Source organism: Phalacrocorax carbo, chromosome 18 (genome assembly GCF_963921805.1).
Source record: "Phalacrocorax carbo chromosome 18, bPhaCar2.1, whole genome shotgun sequence".
NCBI lineage: Eukaryota > Metazoa > Chordata > Aves > Suliformes > Phalacrocoracidae > Phalacrocorax > Phalacrocorax carbo.
The window spans coordinates 10,337,074-10,360,439 of record NC_087530.1 but is presented as its reverse complement, the minus strand read 5'-3'; the positions used below and the strand labels follow the sequence as shown (position 1 = coordinate 10,360,439).

The 23,366-nt window shown below is 59.6% G+C and overlaps 1 protein-coding gene across 2 annotated transcripts; it reads left to right on the top strand.

The window, feature by feature from the left end:
* Positions 1 to 235: 235 nt before the first annotated feature.
* On the top strand, positions 236 to 23,322 carry STXBP1 (syntaxin binding protein 1). 2 transcript variants are annotated; one of them, XM_064469110.1, is made up of 19 exons: positions 236 to 418; positions 11,249 to 11,298; positions 11,467 to 11,548; positions 12,292 to 12,368; positions 12,582 to 12,660; positions 13,003 to 13,106; positions 13,936 to 14,084; positions 14,485 to 14,569; positions 14,768 to 14,898; positions 15,307 to 15,414; positions 15,531 to 15,591; positions 16,212 to 16,277; positions 16,464 to 16,544; positions 16,668 to 16,806; positions 17,008 to 17,117; positions 17,296 to 17,397; positions 18,685 to 18,770; positions 19,087 to 19,241; positions 21,636 to 23,322. In XM_064469110.1, exons 1-19 carry the CDS (start codon positions 382 to 384, stop codon positions 21,716 to 21,718), a joined length of 1,785 nt encoding a protein of 594 aa, XP_064325180.1. In that variant the 5' UTR covers positions 236 to 381; the 3' UTR covers positions 21,719 to 23,322. The 2 variants fall into 2 exon arrangements, with proteins under 2 accessions (XP_064325180.1, XP_064325179.1); XM_064469109.1 differs by lacking the exon at positions 21,636 to 23,322 and adding an exon at positions 20,177 to 21,574.
* The last annotated feature ends 44 nt before the right edge of the window (positions 23,323 to 23,366 follow it).

The window sequence follows — 23,366 nt, the reverse complement described above, 5'->3', positions numbered from 1 at the left end:
CCGGGGGGGATGACGGGTGCGGGGGGATGCAGGGTGCAGAGGGAGGCCGGGTGCCAGGGGGCGCTCGGCGGCGGCGGGCGGGCGCTGCGCTGCGGCGCGGGGCGGTGCGGGGGCGGTGCGGAGTGACGCGCGTCCCGCCCCCCGCCGCGCAGTCAGCTGAGCCCCGCCGCGCCGCCGGAGCCGCCCCCCCCCCCGCCGGCCGCCCCGGCCCGCCCGTTCCCCCCCCCACCCCCCCCCGGACTTCCCGCCCTCCCTCCGCATCCTTGCGCCGCCCGGCGCTGCGCCCGCAGCCTCGCCCGGCTGTGCGTGTGTGTGCGTGGGGTGCCGTGTCCCCCCCTCCCCCCCTTCCCCAGCCGCTGCGGACCCCCCCGGCACGGAGACATGGCTCCCATCGGACTCAAGGCTGTGGTGGGAGAAAGTAAGATCCGCGTCCGGCCGCGCTACTTGCGCACCCCGGGGCGCGGCGGGGGGAGGAACGGGTCGGGGGGGTGGGGGGTGGGGTGGGTGTCACTGACCGGCGGGGTGACCCTGGCCGGCCTCCCCTTTTCCGCGGGTGGGGGGATGCTGCGGATGCGGTACGCGGACCCTCGGGGCCGTGTCAGCCCCCGGGGGGGGGGAACACGGCACACGGGACGGGACACCCCCGTGGGGCAGCCGGCGGGACGTGGGTACAAGCCGGCCCGGTGGGCTGGGGGTGGGGGTGGGGGTGCTGTCGGGGCTTGCTGTGTCCCTCCGCATTTTATTTATTTAAATTTCGGGGGGGGTGTGTTGAGGCTGTTGGGATTTTTCTGCAGTGCTGAGGGGAGGGGAGGGGAAGGGGGGGGCGGTGGAAAAAGGAAGGGGGGGGGGAAGAGGGAAGCGAGAAGAGCTTGAGTCTATTCCCCTCCGCCCCCTTCTGTCTCCTCCATGGCCGAGGGGCGATCGTCCCATCGGAGCGTACCCAGGAAAGCCCGGCCCAGGGGCGCTGAGCCCGGGGGGGCCCGGGGGTGCAGAAATGCCCCCCCCCAGCGCCGCCAGGCCGGGCGCCTCTTGGCTTTGTCTGCAGCAAATCCCGCTTTAACGGGGATTTTTTTATTTAATTTTTTTTTTTTTAAATTTATTTTGCCGGACGTGACTTCGCTTCCCTGATCCCGGGGCGGCCGTAACACCCTTCCTCCTCCCCCCCCCCCCGCCCCCCCAAAACTCACCCCCCTCCGGCATTTCTGCGCCCTTTGGGGTCGCGATCCGCCGGGCTATTTTTGGCCGCCGAGCCGCGGGTGGGGAGGGGAAGGCGGGGGGACCGGAGCAGCCCCGGGTTTGCTTCCTCCTTCCCCCGGCTGTTGCAAGATGATATTTTCAACGTCTTGATGGCGGGGTGTGTGTGTGTGTTCTCCAAAACGCCTGAGGCTGGAGGGGTGGGGGGTGGCGGTTACCTTCCCCGTAGCAAAATTAAAGGGAAAAACTCCGCATTCAAAACAAAACAAAAAATATAGCTAAATCGAGAGGAGAAACAGCAGGAACCGGCGGAAACTTCCCCCGGGCTCCCCGCAGCCATGAAAAGCCGTTCTCGTCCCTCCCCACTCCTCTTGCATGATTTATTTCCGTGGCATCGTGGCCAGCCGGGGCCGGGTCTATTTTTTTTTTTTTTTTTCCTGTTGTTTTGGAGGCGGGAGACGGTTGATGTGCAGTTTTTTGTGGGGTACGTGGGTGGAATCCCCCCCGGTGGGGCTGAAATCCCCCGCCGCGTTGTGCAGCGAAACCCTCCCGCGCCGGCTGCAGATGGTGCGGCCGGGGCTGGTGGTGTGATCGGGTGGGTGGTGATGGAAGGGGGGGGGATATCCCCCTGGATTCGTGTCTCTGCTTTGTTCCCAGTCGTCACCTGCCCCGGGGGTGGGGGGCTGCGCCATCCCTGCCACCCCCCAGCGCCCTGGGGTGCTGCATTGGGGGTTAGAGCCCAGCCAGCTGCAAAATGAAAGGGAAAAGGCAGGGCAATGCCCCGTTGTGTCTCTGCTGCAGGATCAGCTTTGGGGAGGGGGGAGGTTGGCTCTTGTGTTTTGCTAGGTTTTCTTTCGGGGGTGGTTGGTCTCCTCGCCTCCAGGGTGGGGAGAAGGGCTGCCCCCAGCCCAGCTATGGGGGGGGGGGGTGGAGGGAAATGGACCAGGCCCCCCCAGGCAGGGCCCCATCCAGCTCATCCAGTGCCCTCGCTACAGAGGGGACAGAGACCAGCGCCACTGCGCGTCCCTTATTTTCATTCATTGTCTCTGCGCTGGAATGGGCTGGGAGAGAGCACACACACACAGACACGGAGGGGTTCAAGGCAGCATCGTGGAAATCTGGCTCAATCCTGCTCTTCAAGGTTTAGTAAAAAACTGCTCTGTTCTTCCCTGAAAAATATAATTCCAAACTGAAAATGAGAGCTGGTAGCTGGGCTTCAGAGCTGTAGCGGGGCTATCGGGGAAGCGTGGGTGTCTGGAAGGAGAGAGCAGGGTTTGTGCAGGCAAAATGCTGCAGAGGAGCAAGGGACGGGGCCCTTGGAGGAGCAGCGCCTTGCAGGGTCCAGCACTCCCCTCCCGCCAAGGCTTGAGGTGCTCCTCAGGCTGCCACGGGAAGCTCCTGGTCTTGGTGGGTCTGTTCCTGCCTTGGGGTGCTGTTTTCAGCTGGAGCTGCTCCCCCAGAGTTAGGAGCGATCTGCAGGGTACCCAGATCCCCTCCTTCCCGGGGCACCAATGCAGCTAGCACAAGATTTCCCCAGCTCCCCCTCACTGCGCCAGCCTGCTCTTGGGCAGGGATTCCCCTGAGGTTCACCTGCAGGAGAAGATGCTTGCTCATAAGGAGCAAGAGGTCCAAGCCTGGGCTGACCCTGGGGCAGGGTATCTCTTCTGGGCTCCCTCCGGAGGAGGGAGGGAGGGAAGGAAGGAAAGAAGGAAGGATGCTGCCGTGTTGCCATAGCTCGCTCTGCCAGGCCCCCCCTCCGGAGCTGCATTCTGCCCTGGCTTCCCTCCAGACCCGGATTATTCTTCTGACCAGCTGGTGCCATACAAACGAACAAGATGGGTTTTGGAGGCCCCTGGAGAGGTGGGAGGAGGTGGGCAGGGGGACAAGGTGGGTGAGTGCTGCAGGAGATGGGCAGAACTGGATTGTTGCCCCCCAGAGCCATGGGGTGCATGCTGGGGGGCTGTCCCTGGGCCTCCCTGCAGTATCCAGCAGTGATGGCTGCATCCCTCCAGGACTCACCGTCATCTGGCTGGGGTTGGAGCTGAGTGCGTGCAGCCCCAGAGGTGATGCCTTAAGACCAGGTCCTCCTGGTTTGCCTTCTGCTCCCTTTGTGGCCACCTCCCAGGGAACCCCACTGGAGAACCAGTCGCTCTGCTATGGTGCTGGTTAGAAAAATCTCACCCAAGTGTGGGAGCTGGTCTCACCTCTGAGGACATCCATGCCCAAATCTTCATCTAACCCCCACCATGTGGACATTCCTCCCATCCTCTCTTGCCCCTGGGCCTCCTCGGATCTTCTCAGGACAGCCTGCCCCAAGCTTCCCCTGCCCAGCCTCGTCCCCGCTCTCCTGCAGCACCCTGCAGTGGAGAGGAGGAGGAGGCTGGGTTTACTTCATTGAACCATCACCAGCAAGGCAAGACGGGCTGTGCTGCAGGGATGACACCTGTGCAGCGCCTGCCACCACAGCGGGCTGGTGCAAGACAGAGCTGGTACGGGTGCTGGGTCTGAAACCCCCTGGACCCCTTCACCTGCAAGAGGAGAGGAACCTCCCCGAGGGCTTCCTTTTGCTCGCGTTGCTGTCACGGACAAATGGGAGAAGCAGAGCAGCCCCGGGATAAGGGAGCTCCCTTCCAGAGACAGCGAGAAAACACCTTTCCCCCAGGACACCAGCCAGTCCTCCCACGGAGCATCCTTGCCTATGCAGCCTCCCACAGAGCTGACCTGTGCCCGGGTGTCTGCCTGCCAGAGCCACACCGAGGAGCCCCATGGTTAAATCCTGCCTGGATGAGGTCTGAGGGGCCCTCAGCGCCCATGTACAGCGCTCGCTGCCGTACCGTGTCACTCAGTGTCCCCACCTGTACCTCTCAAGGGTCCACCTCTACCTGGCCTGTGCCGGGATGCGATGACTCAGGGACCCAGGCTCACGCCGAGCTCCACGTGCTGTGTGGCACCTCCAGGACAGGGAGGAGGCACGGGCAGGGCTGCCGGCCCGCTGCCAGCCTCGGGCACAGCCAGGGGCCCTGGGGACCTGCTGCCGGGTTGCTAGGGCATGACTCACCCAGGCTGCTTGGGGCACCTCACCACTCCCACCACCCCTTGGGTGAGGGCACAGGGAGCCTTCAGGGGCCAGATGCTGCCTGTTGAGGATGCTCCAAGCCCATCTCAGGGCCCAGCCTACGAGGCTTTTGTGCTGCCCTGGAGCCAGGGCTGGCAAGGTCTCTGCCAGGCAGGGAGGAACAGGAGGCAGCGGAGGGCCAGTGGGAGTGTTGCAGGGATGCATGTTGCATCCTCCTCGCCGCACAGGGGCAGAGCCTCCAGCCCCGCTGTGGTCTCAGTGTGCTGGTGAAGCGGCTGGGTGAGGAGGAGAGGGTCTCTGCGCTCCACCCCCCATGGGCGGGAGCAGACCCTGAAGCCGCTCGCTTCCTAGGCAGCCCACCCTCCTGCTCCCCTGCTCTGGGGAGTCCCCAGGGCAGTGCCGTGCTGCCTGCCTGAGGTGTGGGTACAGGAGCGGGCGCTTGGCAAAGCCTCTGCTGGGGCCTTTAGCATTTGCCCTCTTGGGATCCTGTCGCCAGGATCTGCCTCACCTCCAACATTGGCTCTGAGCTGGAAAAGCTTGAAAAAAATATATGCAGAATTCAGGGCTTACCTTCACACACAGTGCTGAGCAATTTCAGTTTCCAAACTGCGGTCTACAGCAGGGGCTGAGGAATACTTGCCTGTATGTGACTGTGGAAGGTTACCAAGAATGACAAACCTCACTTTGGCAGGTCTACATCCACCCACCGGTGCCTCCATGTGCAAGAAGGTTGAAAAAACCACCAATGTAGAGGACTTAGACTCTTTCCCTCTTCAAAGAAAAAGTAACGTCTGGGTCTAATTCCCCTGTACCCCTCAGGAAAAATGTCCCAGGAGAGATTCCCTCCCTCTTCCCACAAAATCAACACATTTAAAAAGAGAATCATCGTCACGTGGCTTTTAGTTGCACGCTGAGAAGCAGATGCTGCGTCCACCAACTCGTGGCGCGGGAGGGAGCTTGGCTCTTATCTTTTGGAGAGCACAAAAATAGATCAAGCTGAAGGTGCATTAATTTAAGGCCTTCCACATTGCCCATGTACACACACGAACATATGAATGTGTATGCACACACACACACGTTGACACGTGTGCTATAGGATCAATTATGGAGCCCATCAGGTGGTTTGACATTGTGCCACTGAGGGAGCAGCAAAGACCACTCAGAGTTGGACCAGCTCAGCCACGCATCAGCTGCCCTCCAGCCTGTCCCTGGTGTCCATGTGGGCACAGGAGACCAGACCAGCCTGGATTCCCACTGAGCCAAGCCTGAAGAGCCCTGATTTGTTGGTGTTTTGCTCCCTCATGGTTCAAGGCAGAGAAGAACCAGCTCTGAAAGTCACCGCTGCACGTGTAGGAGAGCGTGACTTACCCCTGGGAGAGGGTCACCGCCAGGACTCTGTGAGACCCCGTGCGTGCTGTCCTGCTGCAGGGAAGCTCTTGGCTCCTCTTGGTACTGAAGCACAGCCAGGATTTGCTACACCGACAGCACCTGCAGCTGCTGGCAGCCAGATACCGCGTCTCTGCTGGGGATGGAAATACCTGGTGGAAGAGGACAGTGTTAGTGAAGGGTGATGCCTTCAAAAGGGACCTGACGTGGTCTGTGGCCCATTGACTCTACCGAAACGGAGAGGCTCTGCTCAACTCTCAGATCCTTGTGCAGACCTGAGGAAACTGTGCCAGGAGCGATCCTGCAGTAAAAATCCTTGTGAATTTTACCCTGTTTTTCCAGTGCCATCAATGAGAGCTATTTGTGGGTGTGTCGTCACGCATTTCATTTCCCTTGTTTCCTTCTGGGCATGTTATTCAATTTCTAAAGAGTTCAAGACCTCCAGGTCTCTGTCTTCCTCCTCTCTAGGCTACGCAGGTTTCCCATGGCTTTGGCTACCAGGTATAAAGATGCACCTCCTTCACGAGAGCAGTGCGAGTAGGAAAAGGAGGAATTAATCACAGGTTACTACGATTACCGTGACTAATCCTTGAAGCTAGATCCCCAGCAGCAAAGCAGCGCTGCACAGCTCCCCAGAGTAGCACAAATACTGCTTGACGTGGCTTCGACACGTGGCATGATTCACCAGCGGCTGCGAGGGAGACATGCTCTACATGTGAAAATACCAAAGTTCATCTCATCCAGGGTTGGGGAGGAAAGGATGAAGCTGAGCCTAGGCAATTCTGCCTATGCAGGACTTACTGCAGCTGGACGGCACCTGGGCTGTACCACCAGCAGGTTCCTATGTGAGGAACATGTCCTTCAGGAAGGCTGAGGTCTTCCAGGTAGGCACCAGAAATAATCCAGTGAGCAAAATAGGTGTTCAGGACACAGACCTGCTGGAGGGGAGATGTTTGAGACTTGCTTGGTTTATAGACACAGTGGTCTCCAGACTCAAGTCATCCCTGAGATGGCTCTTAGTCACACTGAGGGACATCAGCTAGGCTTTGCCTCCTGTAAATGAAGTTATTCTTTATGTCCTGAACAAGGCGGATGGCCTTCCTGCCATCCTCTGGTCCATAAAGCCTATTTTATTGGGGACTGCTTGGGGATGGTACTCTGGCACCTAGAGATCTCCGACTGAGGATGTTCAGAGGTAGATACGTGCTCTGCTACATTCAAATGTGGTTGCATCTATGTAACATTCACACTGTCTTAAGCAATTAGTTAATGAACCAGCAAAAAAGCAGTTGCCAAGCCAACCCAAAGCCAAAACATCTTCGTCTTGGAGATGCAGCGTGACAGCTTTTTAAGATAAGCGGGTCTCAAGCAAACCTCACCATGGATTTCTGTGATCTGGCTCTCCAGAGCTGCTCCAGAATTTTGGATCCCAAAACAGAGGATGCGTGAGGAGAGTGAAAGGACTGAGCCCTGCCTGTGACAGGGACAAGCCCATGGTTAGGACCACTCATCTCCTGTAGGACCTTGGGCAATTCCTACAGCCCATGAAGCAACTCCATCTTCTCTTACCACATCAGGCCAAGGTGTGCAGCCCGTGAGGTCCTGGGACGTGGCAGCAAAGGAATATTTCTGAGCAGCAGGAGTTTGGCGTCCTGCATTGCTCCAGGAGGGAAGGGCTTGGCTATCGCTGCTGCCATAGGCCAGGCTTGGGTCAGCGCTGGAGCAGAAATATCCCCTGGCTGCATCATCCCTCACCCATCCTGGTGTTCCAGGATGGGGTGGTGGCCAGGACAAGGTTTTACTGCTTCCACTGACTGGTGGAGGTCAGGGCTGCTCACTGGGTTTCAGGCTCTTTCTTCTGAAGCAGGATGATGGGCTTGGGGCACCCCAAAACGAGTTTGTCTCAGCGCAGGCTGCACTTGGTCACAGCTCTGTTGGTGTGGGCACAGGCGATGGCAGGGTTGGTTCCTCTTCCCCCAGAACCACCTGGAGACATGGGGCTTGTTGCTTTTCCCATGAGCAGGTGAGACAAGGCAGGCTTGGAGAAAGGCTGCCTGGCCAACTCAGTATAAATAACGCGGGCTAAGCCTCTTGGAGTGACATATGGGCTCAAGGCCTACTAGGCCACCGTGTCACCAGCTTCTGGCCCTGCTTGAAAATGATGCAGCGGGTCATTTTCATGCCACACATCACCCTGAGGACAAGCCTAACTGCAGGTGGTGGGCTGGGGGAGGTGGTTGCTCTCAAGCGTGTCATCTGCAGGATTGCACTTTTTAGGACTGTATTACTCAAGAGCGCTGGAGGTTCTCTGTTTGTGGGTGAGATGTGCTTCCTTGTCCACAGGCACTGAAGTTGTCTCTACATTGGAGGATAAGTCCAGAGCTGTCTGTATTGTCTGTTCTCAGTAGAAATTGTAATTAAAATTCTTCCAGCCTTAAGGAAACAAATGCAACGTGCTAGGTCCAAACAAGCGAGAGCACCGCTTCCCGGGCTGCATCCAGGCTTGACTTGAAGACCTCGTGGAACAGAGGAGGTGCCATTTGCCCAAGGAGTCTCTTGCTGATCCTATAGTTATAGGATATAGTGCGGAGTTGGCTCAAGGATGCCTTCCTTGGCATTGCTCATCCTGGGTAGCTTGTGCGTGCTGATATCGCTTCTCCTGGTTAGATATGCCTTTGCCAGAGAAGCTGTGTAGAAATTGCTCTGCTCTGAGGACGGGTCTGTGTCTTCTCAGCTCTGGCCTTAGCCAAGCCTTCGATCTTGTGGCCCCAGCTCCACCACCAGCAGCCACATTAGTCAGAACAGCCCCAGCAAGCCGCTGTACCCTGTTGGACTGTACCTTTTGACCTCAAAATTCCACCATCTTTCCCCTTTCCGTGCCAGCCCTGGCCACCCACAGCATTTAGAATTGCCGCCTTGGTCCACTCAAGTGCTAACACAGGCCACTCTTCCCTGTCCTGGGGGTTTAATGGTTGCTGCAAGGACACCTGGGAGGTGCAGATCATGGCCATATGTCCTGCAAACAGGACACTGAAATCTCAAGCTTTTGCTCAGGTTTGTGTCTCGTGTCATCCCATGATTTGCCAGGTCCCTGGAGCCTCTTTGGAGGATGCTCTGTAGATCTGCCTCTTTCCTGACCCTGCCCAGGGTCCGAGCTGGCTCTTGCAGCCGGTGGAAGAGCAGACCTGGAGGCTACTTACCTTTGCAGCCAGATCTGATCCACGGTCAAGGCAGGAGAGGACACTGATTTAGGGAAGGGCTGTGCCTGGCTGCAGGCTGGGAGCAGGGCTGGCCCCTGGTGCCATCTCTGACCAGGGGATGGATGCCCTAAGACCACAAAGCTCAGAACAGTCACCCTCAGAGGTGGCCAGTTTCTGCTCTGGGAGGCCCAGCTTGGTGCCAGGATCAGGCACTTTTTGGCCTGGGAGGTGCACAGCCCGGCAGATGCTCCCCTGATCGCACACATCCAGCTCAGCCCGTACACATGCAGAAGAGAGTTCGCACAGTCAGGTGCTGAAGACGAGATGTCCCCTGCGGTGGCTGCCGCAGTGAGGACAAGCTCAGGGGTGGCTGAGGCAGCTCTTCAGGGAGCCCTTTTTGGGCCCCCCTGCCCTGGGCCCCTGTCCCACTGCACCAGCAAAGGACCAGGGAAGCGGACTGGGGACACGCGGGCAGCCCTTGCTGCCGGCTCCTGCCCACGGCAGAGGACAATTCCTGGTTCACTTTTTTTTCTGCGTGGGTGACCTGGATTTGGGTGGGCAGCACACATGGGTGCAGGCAGCAGCTTTTTCCCCCCCAGCAGTGTCCAGTTTGGGGGCTCGGGTACATCTGGTACTATCTGTATCCAGTTACCTTCCATCCCCCTTCCCTGGCCCAGAGGTGCCCTGCACCCCTTTACTGATGGAGAGGCAAAGGGATGTGACCAAGGACCCCGAGTTCATGGCCAGCATACTTCTGGGGCTCCCCCGAGGCAGATGTCTCTGGGAAGGAGATGAATGTGCAGCAGTAGGAATGGCTGCCTCCAAGTTTTACAGCAGGACAGGCAGAGCAGCGACGCTCACAGGCTCCCAGTTTATCCCTGCTGGCACCAGTCCCCACGCTGGTGCCGTGGCTCTGAGCCCTGCAGGCAGCCCAGGAGGTGTTACAGCCTTCCTCAGCCCATGAAATCACCGTGTGCTGTTTGGATGGTAGCAGGGCCCCCCTGCTCTCCCCGTGAGGATGCTCCGTGCAGCGTAGGGCAGCAGCGAGGCCCCGGCCAGCTCGTACCCGAGCAAATCCCCGGCAGGGGTGGGGGCTGGGGAGATGGGGTGTTTTGCCTGAATTCAGCATTACCCAAAAGCAGGAGTTTCTAGGGCCGGGTGCTTCTAGGGCAGTCCCCTCTGCATACCTCCCTCAAGCCTTATTCTAAAAAACGGACAAATTTAGGCCCCAAACTGCCCTATATAAACCCAAATTGAGCTTTACCCGGGGGACCAGCACCCTTGGGGTCACTCCCACAGGGAAGGGACCCAAGGCTGAGACTGGCAGCGTGACACCCTCAACAGTGGGCTCCCCACACCTCGTGTGTTTTCTAATTTAAAAACATTTCTAAACTGGGTTTTAGTTGGGTGTTTCCATCCCTGTCCCTGGGACCAGAGGATCAGAACAAAACCCTCAGGGGAGAAAGCCAGGGAGAGGCACCGTGCGGAGGACATGGTGCAGCCACTCACGGACGCAGGCTTCCCCTTGGGCTCGGCCGGGCGGTTCCCTGGCGTGTCCCTGCTCTGCAAGGCACGATGATTCATACACCAGGGTAAAAAGGGGACCTTCAGGGTTTTGGGGGCACTTCATGTCCCCCAGCATAGATGTTTGGGCAGCACGTGTGTCTGGCAGGAGGGCAAGTACCTATTCTGGCAAGGCTTGAAACCCTCTTCCTGCAACCCAGCCCCAAAAGGGACGTCCCTGTCCCACTGCTGGGGCCACCTCCTCGTGTGGCCTTAACCTGCACCCCACGGGGAGCAGCCCCGCAGGCTGGCCTGGGCAGAAGTGGGGTGTCTGCGCTTGGGAATACGGGTGCAGGGTGGCCCCAGCCCCAAAGGGTCTCTGGGCCCGGGGGGACCCGCAGGTGCTGCCATCCCAGCTGGTTGCATAAGCCCAGCGGCCGCAGGAGAAATGAGATTGTGGGGGATTACAAGGAACAGGCTCAGGCCGCTTGATTCTTGTTTCTAAAAGGAGCTCTTAAGCTGCTGTTGTTTTCCTGGCTCTTCGGATTAGGGCCAAGATGTGTGGGGTGGCCCCCAGGCTCACCAGAGGGACCCCCCCCGACCCTCTGCCAGCCCATAGCTCCCCACCGGCATGGGCTCCGTCTGTTAGTGCCAAGCACGAGAGAAAAACAGGGCTGAGGGGTGACCGCCCTTCCCTGGGTACCCCAAAACCACCCCCCATCTCTTCCCTCCCCATCTCCCCAGGAAAGGCACTGGGGGAGTGGGGCTTGCCGTGGCCCTGCACATGGGTGGGGGCTTTGGTGCACAGCCCCCGCTGCTACTGGTGGGCCCCAGGGTACTACAAGGGGAGGCTTGGGGTGCTCACCCCCCTGTGCTCCCTCTCTTGCAGAGATTATGCACGATGTGATCCGTAAAGTGAAGAAGAAGGGCGAATGGAAGGTGAGCACCAAACCCCAGGGGGGACCAGGAGAGGAGGAGGAGGGTGGGGGAGGAGGAAGCAGGGAAGGGGGTAGGTATGGCAGGGAGCCCTTAAGGGTGGGGAGGGGGTGGGGAAGGGCAGTTCCCTGGCTGTCCACCATGCCCCCAGCTCACAGCCCCTCTCCCCAGGTACTGGTGGTGGACCAGCTCAGCATGCGAATGCTCTCCTCCTGCTGCAAGATGACCGACATCATGACAGAGGGCATAACAAGTGAGTACTGGGTTCCAGCCGTCTCTTGCAGACCTCACTGTAGGAAGGGAAAACCCTCCCTTTGTACCAGGGGACCTGCGAAGGCATTTCCATGCTGGCACAAGCCAGTCAAGGCCCCTTCCCAACCCCATCTCACTTGGGATGGAGACACGCTACCTCCCATTGCGCATGGACGACTGTCCTGGTGCCAGACTGTTTCACAGCCTCCCTCCTTGCCTGCTGGGGTTGGAGGAGCCTGAACACCTTGTCTCCTGGCAGTATCTCAGTCCAAGGAGGAGACCAGGTATTATTTTATGTCAGCACTATAAATAGTTCCCTACAGCACTTGGAAATGAGAAGGAAACCCCAGGCTGTGCATCGGGAGGTGTTTGGGGCAGTAGAGGTTTGCCCCAGGCCAGGTAGCATCAGAGCATCACCCCCGGTGGTCCCCTCCAGCAGAGGGATGTGAGAATAAACCAAGGGAACAGCAGCATGGGAGCACGCAGACAAAACCACCAGCCCCATGGACCTTGCCAGGCACCCATGCACACAGCCCCAGCGGGGCACCGTGGGGCTGGGATGGGGTGGGGACGGCCCCTGCCCCAGCTCCTGGGAGTGCAGGGGTGAGTGGCTGGGGATGTTTTGGACATGGAGGGGTTGGCAGGGCTGGTCCTGTGCTGCCACAGGATATCCAACAACCCCACGTAGCTGAGTGCCTCTGCCCGCATCCGTCCCTGCCACAGCCCCTGTTTTTCCCCCTGCAGTTGTGGAAGACATCAACAAGCGCCGGGAGCCACTGCCCAGCCTGGAGGCCGTCTATCTCATCACCCCCTCCGAGAAGGTGAGTACGCGGTGCGGGGGCACGGCCTTTGGCTGGGGGGAGGCAGAGGGATGCCCGCCCTGGCGTGGCATCTTGGCTCCAGCGAGGCCAACGGTGTCGCTGGGGCAGTGGACCAGAGCTTCCCCCGTGCCGGGAGGGAGGACCCTGTCTGACCCTGCCGGGATGCCCACAGTGCCACCCTGCCCAGCCCAGCTGGTCCCTTCTCTCTTGCAGTCCATCCACTCCCTCATCAATGACTTCAAGGATCCCCCCACCTCCAAGTACAGAGCTGCCCACGTCTTCTTCACTGACTGTGAGTACCCAGGGGTGGCAGCTCCTGCCCCATGGCCCGGGCACCCTGGACCCCCAGCTCCCCACGGGCACCTCGTGGGGAAGAGGGAGAAAGAGCAAACCATGGGGTGACAGTCCCATCCTGCCCGTGGCACTGGGTGGCTGCGAGTGCAGATGGGTGGTTTCCATCACCTGCTCCCAGAGGGATGGCCGGATCCCTGCGCCCCAGGGCAGGTGCTGCAGGCAGCCCAACCTCCTCTAAGAAAGAAATGGAGGGGAGAGAGAGTCCCTGTCGCTAAAACGCATGCAAGCAAGCGGGGATGGAGGGATGCTGAGCGCTACCCTCCTTGTCCTCCCCTTGCAGCCTGCCCCGATGCCCTCTTCAATGAGCTGGTGAAATCCCGCGCCGCCAAGGTCATCAAAACCCTGACAGAGATCAACATTGCCTTCCTCCCTTCCGAGTCCCAGGTGAGGCTGATCTGGGGATCATCCCCGCTGGGGTGGTCCAGGGATGGGGCAGCCAGGGGATGCTCCGGGTCCTTCTCCAGCCCATTGGGGTTTGTGTAACAGCTTTGCACACTTCTCCCCTGGCCGGCTCTTTGCCCCGTGCTCGGCTCTTCCTCCCTGTCTCCTTCAATTACTTCTTGGGGCTGATCCGCTGTGGGGGATTTAGCGGGCGCCGCATTTTGGCCCCGTGCCAGCAGCTGCGTTGGCCAGCTCTGCGCCTCCCCGGCGCGCGGAGCTGCCCCCTAGCCATCTGCCCCCGATGGGGTCATGGGGATGAGAGGGACAGGGAGGGACAGATAGTGCCAGACCCACTTGGTGCCATTAACCCTTCAAGCCTCAGCATTTCTGGGGAGACAGACAGGTGGAAAATGACCTCTTGGCATCCCCACACGCAGCCAAATTGGCTTCTGGTCTTTACTGGTGCAATGGCCAGGGAGCAGTGTGTCCCCACTTGTCCCCAGGTCTATGGTTCCCTTCCTGGGAGCAGGTGACTGCTGCAGGCAGGGGCTCTCCTGCCTTCTCTGCTCACCCTGTGTAGCACACATGGGTACGGACCGTGCTGCAGAGTCGGAGCTGCAGAAAGCATCAGGGTCCAGAGCTGGCAGCCAAAAGCCCAAGGGATGCCCCGAGCATCACTGAGCTCCGGCTGCCCAGTACCAGGCTCAGTTGGGGACCTTCATCTGGGGTTGAATCTGGTTTCCAAACGCAGCAGGGTGTCCTGCGGGCTGCTCCCCTCCAGACATCTCCTGCAGCGCATCCCCTCTAACCTCCCTCCTGCTGCAATTCCCAGGTTTACTCACTGGATTCGGCTGACTCCTTCCAAAGCTTTTACAGCCCTCACAAGGCCCAGATGAAGAACCCGATCCTGGAGCGCCTGGCGGAGCAGATAGCCACGCTGTGTGCCACGCTGAAGGAGTACCCGGCCGTGCGGTACAGGGGGTAAGGGCAGTGCAGTTTCCACCCCTCCAGGGACCTGCCCTCTGCCCCAGCAGCGTGGTGGAGCTGGGGCCATGCCGAGCATGGGTCATGGATGAGGCCGTGCTGTGTCCAGTGCTGGTGAGGGCGTGGGGATGGAGGAGATGGTGGGAGGATCTGTGCTCAGTAGAAAAACAGGCTCAGACTTGAAGATACTCTGGAGAGTGGGGAGTGGGTTGGCACCCTAAAATCCAAGTGGCAGCAAGGCAAAGCAGAGCACCCCAAGGGGCAACAAAACCTGCTCAGGTCCCTCCTCTTCCATGAGCCAAGGATGTTGCACAGGGAAACCAGCAGCTCCTCCCCATCCCATGCTGGTGAGAGCCAGCCACCCCAGGGAGCTGACCTCTCCTCCTGCCTCCTCCAGGGATTACAAGGACAACGCCATGCTGGCACAGCTCATCCAGGACAAGCTGGATGCCTACAAGGCTGATGACCCCACCATGGGCGAGGTGAGCGGGGATGGTGCTGGCAGCCCCGGGTGAGGAGGCTCGAGTGACGCTTCCCGCCTAAAGTCCTGCTCAAGCTCTGCCACAAGGCAGTTGCAGACCCTGAGCGGGGACCCCAAAATGGTCCTGGCTTCCCCAAGTTGCCTGCGGGGCTGGAGGAGCCCCTGGCGCTGCTGCTGATGGCTTCCCCCGGCTCTGCAGGGTCCAGACAAGGCTCGCTCTCAGCTCCTCATCCTGGACCGCGGCTTTGACCCCGCTTCCCCAGTGCTGCACGAGCTGACCTTCCAGGCGATGAGCTACGACCTGCTGCCCATCGAGAACGACGTCTACAAGTGAGTGCGGCACTGCCATCCCTGGAACCACCGTGGCCCCACAAGTCCAGCCCTTGAGCAGGAGTTGGAAGCTCAGCCCTGAAGCTTGAGCCTCAGCATCCCTCCTTGCATCACAAGTCCTTGGTTGGGAGAAGCCATTCCAGCCTGCAGCCTGGCAGGCGTGATGGGCAGGACTGATGCAAAAGGGGCTTTTCTAGCCTTCAACCCTTGCCCCTTCCCAACATTTAGCAGTTGAAGGGGTACCAGAAGGCGAGACGTGAAACTGAGTTGAAATAACTTCACCCCACTGCTGGCAGAGCCAAAAAGATCCCCCTGCCCCACCATCTCCACCCCCTCCCTAGACCCCAGGCAGCAAGGGGACCACATGCCCCCCCATCCCCACCGCAATGCTCCCTGTTCTCTTCCCAGGTACGAGACAAGCGGCATCGGGGAAGCCCGGATTAAGGAGGTTCTCCTGGATGAGGACGATGACCTGTGGGTCACCTTGCGCCACAAACACATCGCCGAGGTGTCCCAGTGAGTGTCCCTGTGGGCAGTTTGCCAGCTGGGTGGGCTGTTGGCTCACCATTGCCACCCACTTCGCTGTGAGGGTCCCCTCCCTGCTGACGATGGTGCCCTCTTCCTCTCCCCAGGGAGGTGACCCGGTCCCTGAAGGAGTTTTCTTCAAGCAAGAGGATGAACACAGGAGATAAGGTGACCTGACTGCACCCGCGGAGCTGCAGATGGGCAGCCGGGGGGCTCAGCCATGGGCTGGCTCCTGGCAGTGTCCTGAGGGGTGCCGGATGGGGACCTCTGCAAAGGGCTGAGGGTGCTCAGGTCCCTGATGGGGGGAGATGACTGTGGGGTGCCAGCCCTACACCTGGGGCTGGAGAAGCACCGTGCGCTGGGAGAGCACCATGCCGTGGGGGTTGGTTTGCCCCCAGCACAGGGTCTGTCCCCATCCCACAGCAGCTGCCTCTGTCCCCAGCCAGTTCCCTTGCAGAGACCCCGAGTCGGTGGCAGTGAGAGGACCCTGGTAGAAATAAGATGTAAAAGTGGCCAGAAGCTGAAAACACCATCTCAGACAAGTGCACGGGGGTCCTGGAGCAAGGTCCTGGGGGGATTTCTCCCACCAGCGCTCCAGTTTGCAGAGCTGCAGACCCGTTCCCTGACCCTCAGCTGCAGTGGAGGAGACCCAGCAATGCCATGGCAGGCATCACCAAACCCCTGCGAGGGGCTCACATGGGGACAGAAGTCCTTGGCAGGGTCATCCCCTCTCTGCTCATGGTCCCTAAGGCCCCAAGGGTGAGTGACCGTGTCCCCTTCCGTTGCAGACCACCATGAGAGACCTGTCCCAGATGCTGAAGAAGATGCCACAGTACCAGAAGGAGCTCAGCAAGGTACGAGGGGGAGGGGAGATGTCTGTGCAGAGCGGCTGGCGCTGAGCCTACCCAGGGAATGGGCAATGGCAGCGCTCCCTGGAGGGTCTCCAGCCCTGGGCAGGGGCTGAGGCTGCAATGGTGGCATGGGGACCTTCGGCTGCTGCCAGCACCGCAGTGGTGGCTGCACCCCTTGTGTCTCCCCAGTACTCGACCCACCTGCACCTGGCTGAGGACTGCATGAAGCACTACCAGGGCACAGTGGACAAGCTCTGCAGAGTTGAACAGGTACCCGCTCCTACAGCCCCACAGCCCCATCCCACATCCCCATGGGGACAACTGGGGCTGGCAGTTCCTGCCCCACAGCTCAACACTGAGCTGTGGGGTGATGAGCGTGTGTGTTTTCTGCAGGACTTGGCCATGGGCACTGATGCTGAAGGCGAGAAGATCAAGGACCCCATGAGGGCCATCGTTCCCATCCTGCTGGATGGGAATGTCAGCACCTATGACAAGATCCGCATCATCTTGCTGTACATCTTCCTGAAGAACGGTGAGGAGGACAGCTGGGCAGGGGTGGGCAAGACGTGGAGTCAGCTCCAGGTGACAAACAGCTCAGGGTTCGGCCAAGATAAGCCAGATGGAAAAGCTCAGCCCTGTCTCCCCGACCACCACCAGGCCACATGTCCTAAGGTGACACTGGAGAGGCTGTGTCCCCACTCACGAGGACACCATCTCCCCGTTGCATCTCCAGGTATCACCGAGGAGAACCTGAACAAGCTGATCCAGCACGCTCAGATCCCGGCAGAGGACAGCGAGATCATCACCAACATGGCCCACCTCGGAGTGCCCATCATCACAGACGTGAGTGTCCACCTCCTGCTCCCCGCAGCCCTCCTCGCCCCTTGGGAGGACCGCGGCACCCGCTCTGCTCTGGGAACCGCGGACCCTCCGGGACGCCCCCAGCACCCTTCTGGGGTGTCCCCGATCCCACCGCCGGAGCCCCCGTGTCTCAGGGTGTCTCTGTGCTCTTTCTGCCCAGTCCACCCTGCGCCGCCGGAGCAAGCCGGAGCGGAAGGAGCGGATCAGTGAGCAGACCTACCAGCTCTCCCGATGGACCCCCGTAATTAAGGACATCATGGAGGTGAGCCAGCAAGGACAGGGACGGGACGGAGCAGGGACCTCAGCACCACCCCAGAAGGGACCCGCAGAGAGCTGGCTGCTTCGAGCCCAAACCCTGACACCTCTCCCCAACACATGGCCTCCAGGCTGCTTGCTGCCTGCAATTGCAACAAGGCTGGGATGTTCTGGGAGGCTTTCCTGGCCCCCACGTGCACCCCAGGCGGGATGCACAGACCCAGCCAGGCTCGCACAGCACCCCTGCAATACCAAATGTAATAGCAAACTGGTTGCTCCTTGTGCTGCACCGAGTGCCACAGCGGGCATGGCCGGATGGCCTTGTCGCAGCATTACCCATGTCCCAGCCGAGCTGGGGGAAGGGCACAGCGCCGTTCACCCCTGCTGTACAGGCACAGCTGCCGGTACCCATGGGAGCTGCCCCACGAGCTCTGCGCCTGGGTAGCACTGGGCAGAGCCAAAAAGGGAATTTTTCCAGGCACTGCCTTCCTCCTGATCCGCTCCCTCCTGACCACCCCTCGAACTGGAGCAACCTCCTGGGGTTTGCCCAGAGCCGGGGGATTGCAGGCACCAAAACTGCTCCCCAGCACAGACATTTCCCACCTGCTCAGACAGATAGACCCTGGAGCCACGTTTTGGGGAGGGGGATATCACTGCAGTTCACTGCTAGCTCTGCTCCCAGGCACTGATGACAAGCAGAGCCACAGTTCCCTCGATTTCCAAAAGCACACAGCTCTTGCCTTCCTCTACCACAGCCTGTGGAAACCCTCCCGGGGTGGCTTCGTGCCCAGCGCACCCCTAAATCTCATCCCCGGGACCAGAGGGGACTGCACAGGGCAACAACAGCTCACAGGTGGCATTAACCTCCCACCATTGATGAAAGCAAGAGCAGGACCCTTATCCCGGGGGGTGGGTTACAGGTGTGAAGCCTCCAGCTCAGCTCATGCCCCTGAGCTTCCCAGGAGGAGGCTCTTTCTTGTCCCCCCCATACCCTACCTCCACAGTAACCCCCAAGCTCAGGGCAAGCCTCACCCACCCCTGTACCCCCTGCTGCAGCCCCCCTGCACTGCCCCTGCCCCACAGCAGCCAAGCACCACCCTCCTCTCCCTAAGTGCACCCTATTACAGGGACACAGCCAAATTTTTCCTAGAAGTAAGGCCATGCAAATACAGGCAAATGAATCGTGACCCAGTTGGGCCAATCCTCCTGGGCACAAGCCCGACAGAGGGGCTCTCGGGCCAGGGGCCGTGCCCAGCTCCCTGCTGACCCCTGGCCCGGGGCTCTCTGCCCGCAGGACGCCATCGATGACAAGCTGGACACCAAGCACTACCCGTACATCTCCACCCGCTCCTCTGCCTCCTTCAGCACCACTGCCGTCAGGTGGGTCCCCCAAGCCCCCTGCCCAACCTCTACATGTTGGCACGTATATCCCCGTCAGCATCCATCCCTCTCCTGCCCAAGGGGCCGTCCGTATCCGTCAGCACGTCTGTGAGCTGCTCTGCCGTCATTCGGGCATTCTGTGCCTCAGCTTCCCTACCTGTAACAGCGCGCAGCGCTCGTGGCTGGGAGCTGGGCTTCAACTGCTCCAGCAGCAATTTGGAAGCTAATTAACCTGTGATTTAGTTAAGATGTGAAGTCAGTGCACAGTTTGGTGCCTCCTGCCCATCCTTCATTCCTCTCGTCTCCCCCTCTCTAGTGCCCGCTATGGCCACTGGCACAAGAACAAGGCCCCCGGCGAGTACCGAAGTGGCCCCCGCCTCATCATCTTCATCCTGGGCGGCGTCAGCATGAACGAGATGCGCTGCGCCTACGAGGTGACGCAAGCCAGCGGCAAGTGGGAAGTGCTAATAGGTGAGTGGGAGCCGGGGCCGGACCCTGCGCCCCGTCGCGCTGGCTGCTCATCCCACGCTCCCTCCGCCATCCTGCAGATTCCCGGCTCCAGGTGACTGCGGGAGCTGGAAGTCTGCAGAAAGGTCTTCTCCGGCCACCTCTTGTCACCTCTGTGTCCTCCGTTCCCAGGGACGGGACACGTCCCTCCACCCATCCCCGTTTTTGCTCCCATTTTTTCTCTCCCTGGCTGGTTTGTTTCAAGCAGAGCTGGGTGAAAGGGAAGGGGGTTTTGCAGCTTGAACTGTTGCTGTCGCATCCGTGTTGTACGCTCGTCCTTGGGGTTGTTACAGGGAGAAAAGGTGAAATAGAGAGGCGTGCAACACAGCACGCCAAGCACCATGTGCACTGTGCGTGCAAGAGGAGATGCATTTTCCTGTTGCACACATGCATCGCGTACTCAGTCTCAGCACCCCGGCTGTGCTCCCAGAGGAGCCGTGGGCCAGGCGTGGAGGACATGGTGGAAGCCCTGCCAGATGTTAGGAAGGAGCTTTAAGATCCCCTAAAATTCCCCCTGGGGAAGCACAGCTGGATACACACCTTGTAGGACAGGGGCAGGAGCCCGTCACCATCTCATCAGGTCCCTGGATTCTTACCTGGGGCCCCTGGTAGAGCCTCTTGCCGGCATCTCATCTGCTCCTTGTATTCCCCTGGGAGCAGCAGCCCCCTGTCCATCACCTCCCGCAGCCCCTGGCCGTGTCCCCCCACCAGCGGACCCACCACCACAGCCCAGCTCCATCCTGCCTCTCGCCCATCTCATCTCGCATCTCGCCGGGGACCATCCCCTGCATGCGCCTACGATGCTCCGGGTGGCAACCGCGTCCTTCCTCACCCCGAAAAATGGTGGTGATGGGGGGGGGTCTTGGCGCAGCCGTCAGCCCCGCTCTGTTCTCCCGCAGGTTCTACTCACATTCTCACTCCCACCAAATTTCTCATGGACCTGAGGCACCCCGACTTCAGGGACTCTACTAGGGTATCATTTGAGGATCAGGCTCCAGCAATGGAGTGAGCCAAAGAAACCAAGTAAAGGCAGCTTACTAATGAAAAAGAAACTCTTCCTGCCTGAAGGGTTTTCTTTGATTCTTCTGTTCCTCCTTTCTTTAATTATTATTTCGGGTTTCGTTTCCATTTGGTTCTCCGATAAGAAAATGCTTGCAGTTCCTCCTACCAGGTGGAAAAGCATCCAGTGCCGCTCCATCATCCCTCTGCCATGTCTCTTGGCCAGACCTGGCCGGCTCCTTCATGCCATGAGTTCCCCCTCGCCGGGGCCAGAGGGGCCGGGGGCAGCGGGTCGGGGTCCTGCCTCTGCGGCAGAGGCATCCCAGGGCCGGGCAGGGGGACGGAGCACCTCGCCGAGCTGCCTGCAGTGGGCAGCTGGAGCGGGGCCGGGGGGTTCAGTGCCCGGGGGAGAGCGGGCAGCAGTGGGCACGCAGGGCGGACCCCAGGATTTGTCCCAGCTCCGGCCCCTCTCATGCCCCACAGCGAAGGCTGGGCGCTGCCGTGACCCGCCCAGCTCCGGGATGTAAAGGGGCTGAAATCTCAAGGCAATGGGAAAGCTCAGGTCTGCTCTTGTGGTGTTTGATGCCGTTGGCTGGGCAGGAGCTGCCCCGGTGGTGCAGACCCCCCAAACTCCGCGCTGGGGTTTAGCTGCCAGAGGTTTTGTCGGGGAGACCCATCGTGGCATCCCCCGGAGCCGCTGCCGTGTGTTGGTCTGCACGGAGCCAGGGAGGCTGCGAGGGCGGCGTGGAGGGCAGGGGCCGGCTGCGGGCAGCGTGGCTGGGAGCTGCTGCCGGCACCGGGGGACCACCGAGGCCAAGCCCCGCTCTCGGAGCAAGGGACACCAGAAAGCGAGAGCCCTTTTCCTCCTCCGCTCCCAGCGGTTCCCTCCCAACCCTGACCCTTTGACCCGACAGTGGTCGGTGAAGGCAGGGGAAGAGCCTGGGGACCTGCAGAAGGTCTCTCCTTGCCTGCCTGCCTGCGCCTCCCGCCCCCTGCACCCCGCTGGCTTTTTGGCCAGTGCCTGCTGCATCCCCAACGGGTCCAGGAGCCAGGGCGCCGGCCACGACCCCGCTGCAGGGGCCCCTCCCGGCCCCCAGCCGCATCCCGCCCAGCTCCATGCATCTCCTCCATTTCTCCCTTTCCATTCCTTTCCCGTTACCCTCGCCCCACAAATCCCCCCCCCCGCCACCATAGATGTACATTTTTTTGCAAGCATTTCCACTGGCACGCGGGGCCGTCGCCGCCAGGTAAGGCCTCGCGGGGGGGACCGGGGACAGCGGGGCCGGCGGCCGGGGCGCATCGGCGGGGGGGGGTCACAAAGCCATCACTGATGACCCCCTTCTTCCTCTGCCCCCACAGGGTCCACGCACATCCTCACCCCACAGAAGCTGCTGGACACGCTGAAGAAACTCAACAAAACAGAGGAAGAAAGCAGCAGTTAAAAGGAAACGCCGCCGCCGACTCGGTGCCGAATTCACCCTCCCCGCCGGGCGCCCGGCCCGGGGTGCGATCCTGCACCCAGCCCCAGCTCCGGCCCGGCCCAGCTTTATCTCTTGTTCTTGTGTTGAGCCCCCCTCCCCTCCTGCCGCCTTCCCCATCTCATTTTATCCACCGGGAGGGGACGACAGCCAAAAAATTATATATTAAGAAAACCAATGCATTGTGTTTAAAAGAGGAAAAGAAAAAAAAAAAAAATCTATATATTTGTAGCTGCAGCTCTCCGAAGCACCCAGGAGCTCATTGCTGAGTAACCATCTGCCCATTGCTAGTGAATGATGACAACACAAAGAACAGAAAAAGAACCGGTTTTCCAGAAGTTTCGCTCCTCGTTGGGGTCCTGTGTGGCTGGACAGACAGATGGATGGACACACCACCATCACTCCAGCCTCTGCTCAGGCAGGCGCTGCGGGCTGGGCTCGGTTCTCGCTCTCGGCTGGGGGGTCCCCACTGCTCTCTCCTGTCCCTTGTCTTTTTGGGGTGGTGGGTGCTCCCACCAGATGTGCCCGCCAACATCTGGCACAGCCTTTGGGGGCGGGGTGGGGGGTTGCACCCGGGATGCTTCGCCCTGCGGCAGTTCCCATGTGACAAGGGACCAAAACGGTCAAAACCTGGAGGCTGGGCCCGTTGGCTCGCGCGGCCGCTCCCCCGCCCTGCTGCAGCCCGGCCTCCCTGTTCTCTGGGTGTTCCTTAAAATGCGTGTGTATATATATATATATTTTAAAAATTGATTTTTTTAATATATATATATATATCTCTCCATCCATCCCCACGGCAGCTCGGCACCCCCATGCCCGGCTCCGCTTGCGTTGTCCCATGGTGAAGCGTTTCTGAGCGTGCCGTCGCCCCAAGGCACCCCCCCCCACCCTCCGGGCCCCCCCTCCAGACTCTGTGTATATTAATGACTGTGTCTTGTGACGTTCTTACAAGCTTGGTGTATAGTGATTTAACCAAACCTCTGATTTTAGTTGGTTTTTTTTTTTATTTTTACACCCAAGGATTGCCCCCACCCTCCCCTGCCATTAGGTGCACTGCAATATTTTGGGGTCCATTGTTTTGTTCTCTCCCTCTAAAGGCTGTGACCCCCCCTTTTCCTTCCCCAAAAAATCTTTCTTGCCTCGTTGGTGGTTAGCCCCTGCCCTCTTCCTTCCCTCCCCATCTGTTCCTTGCCCATAAAGTTAAATATATATTTTTAGGGCAAAGGCTGTATCATTGCACTGATATTTGTTGGTTCCTCCTCGGTCCTCCCACCCCATTTGAGTTCCTTCTCGGTTTAGCAATGCAAATGCTTCAGGATCTTGTATGTTGGACGTTTTTTTTGTTGGTTTTTTTTTTCTGTTACAGTTATTTATATAAAAAATAATTTATCAAAAATGAAAACTTAAAAAAAAATAATCTAGTCTGTCTTGGAACTTGTTTACCTTGAAATTACTGGAATCTAAATGTTTGAAAGTGTTGAAGCACAAACATGTATCATCTCTGTATATCTGTTCTTCTGTACTAAAGCACTTGAGTGACTAAATAAAAGCGATCTCCATCCCTAGTGCAACCGGGGCTGTGCCGTGCTGCTTGCTTGGGGGCCAGGTGGGGGGG

Bases quoted from the DNA above. Each gene is read 5' to 3' on its own strand.
- STXBP1 (XM_064469109.1), top strand. From the start codon at position 382: ATGGCTCCCATCGGACTCAAGGCTGTGGTGGGAGAAA. The intron at 14,899-15,306 runs GTGAGTGCGGCA...TTCTCTTCCCAG, and splicing joins ATCGAGAACGACGTCTACAA to GTACGAGACAAGCGGCATCG. The intron at 15,592-16,211 runs GTGACCTGACTG...CTTCCGTTGCAG, and splicing joins GGATGAACACAGGAGATAAG to ACCACCATGAGAGACCTGTC.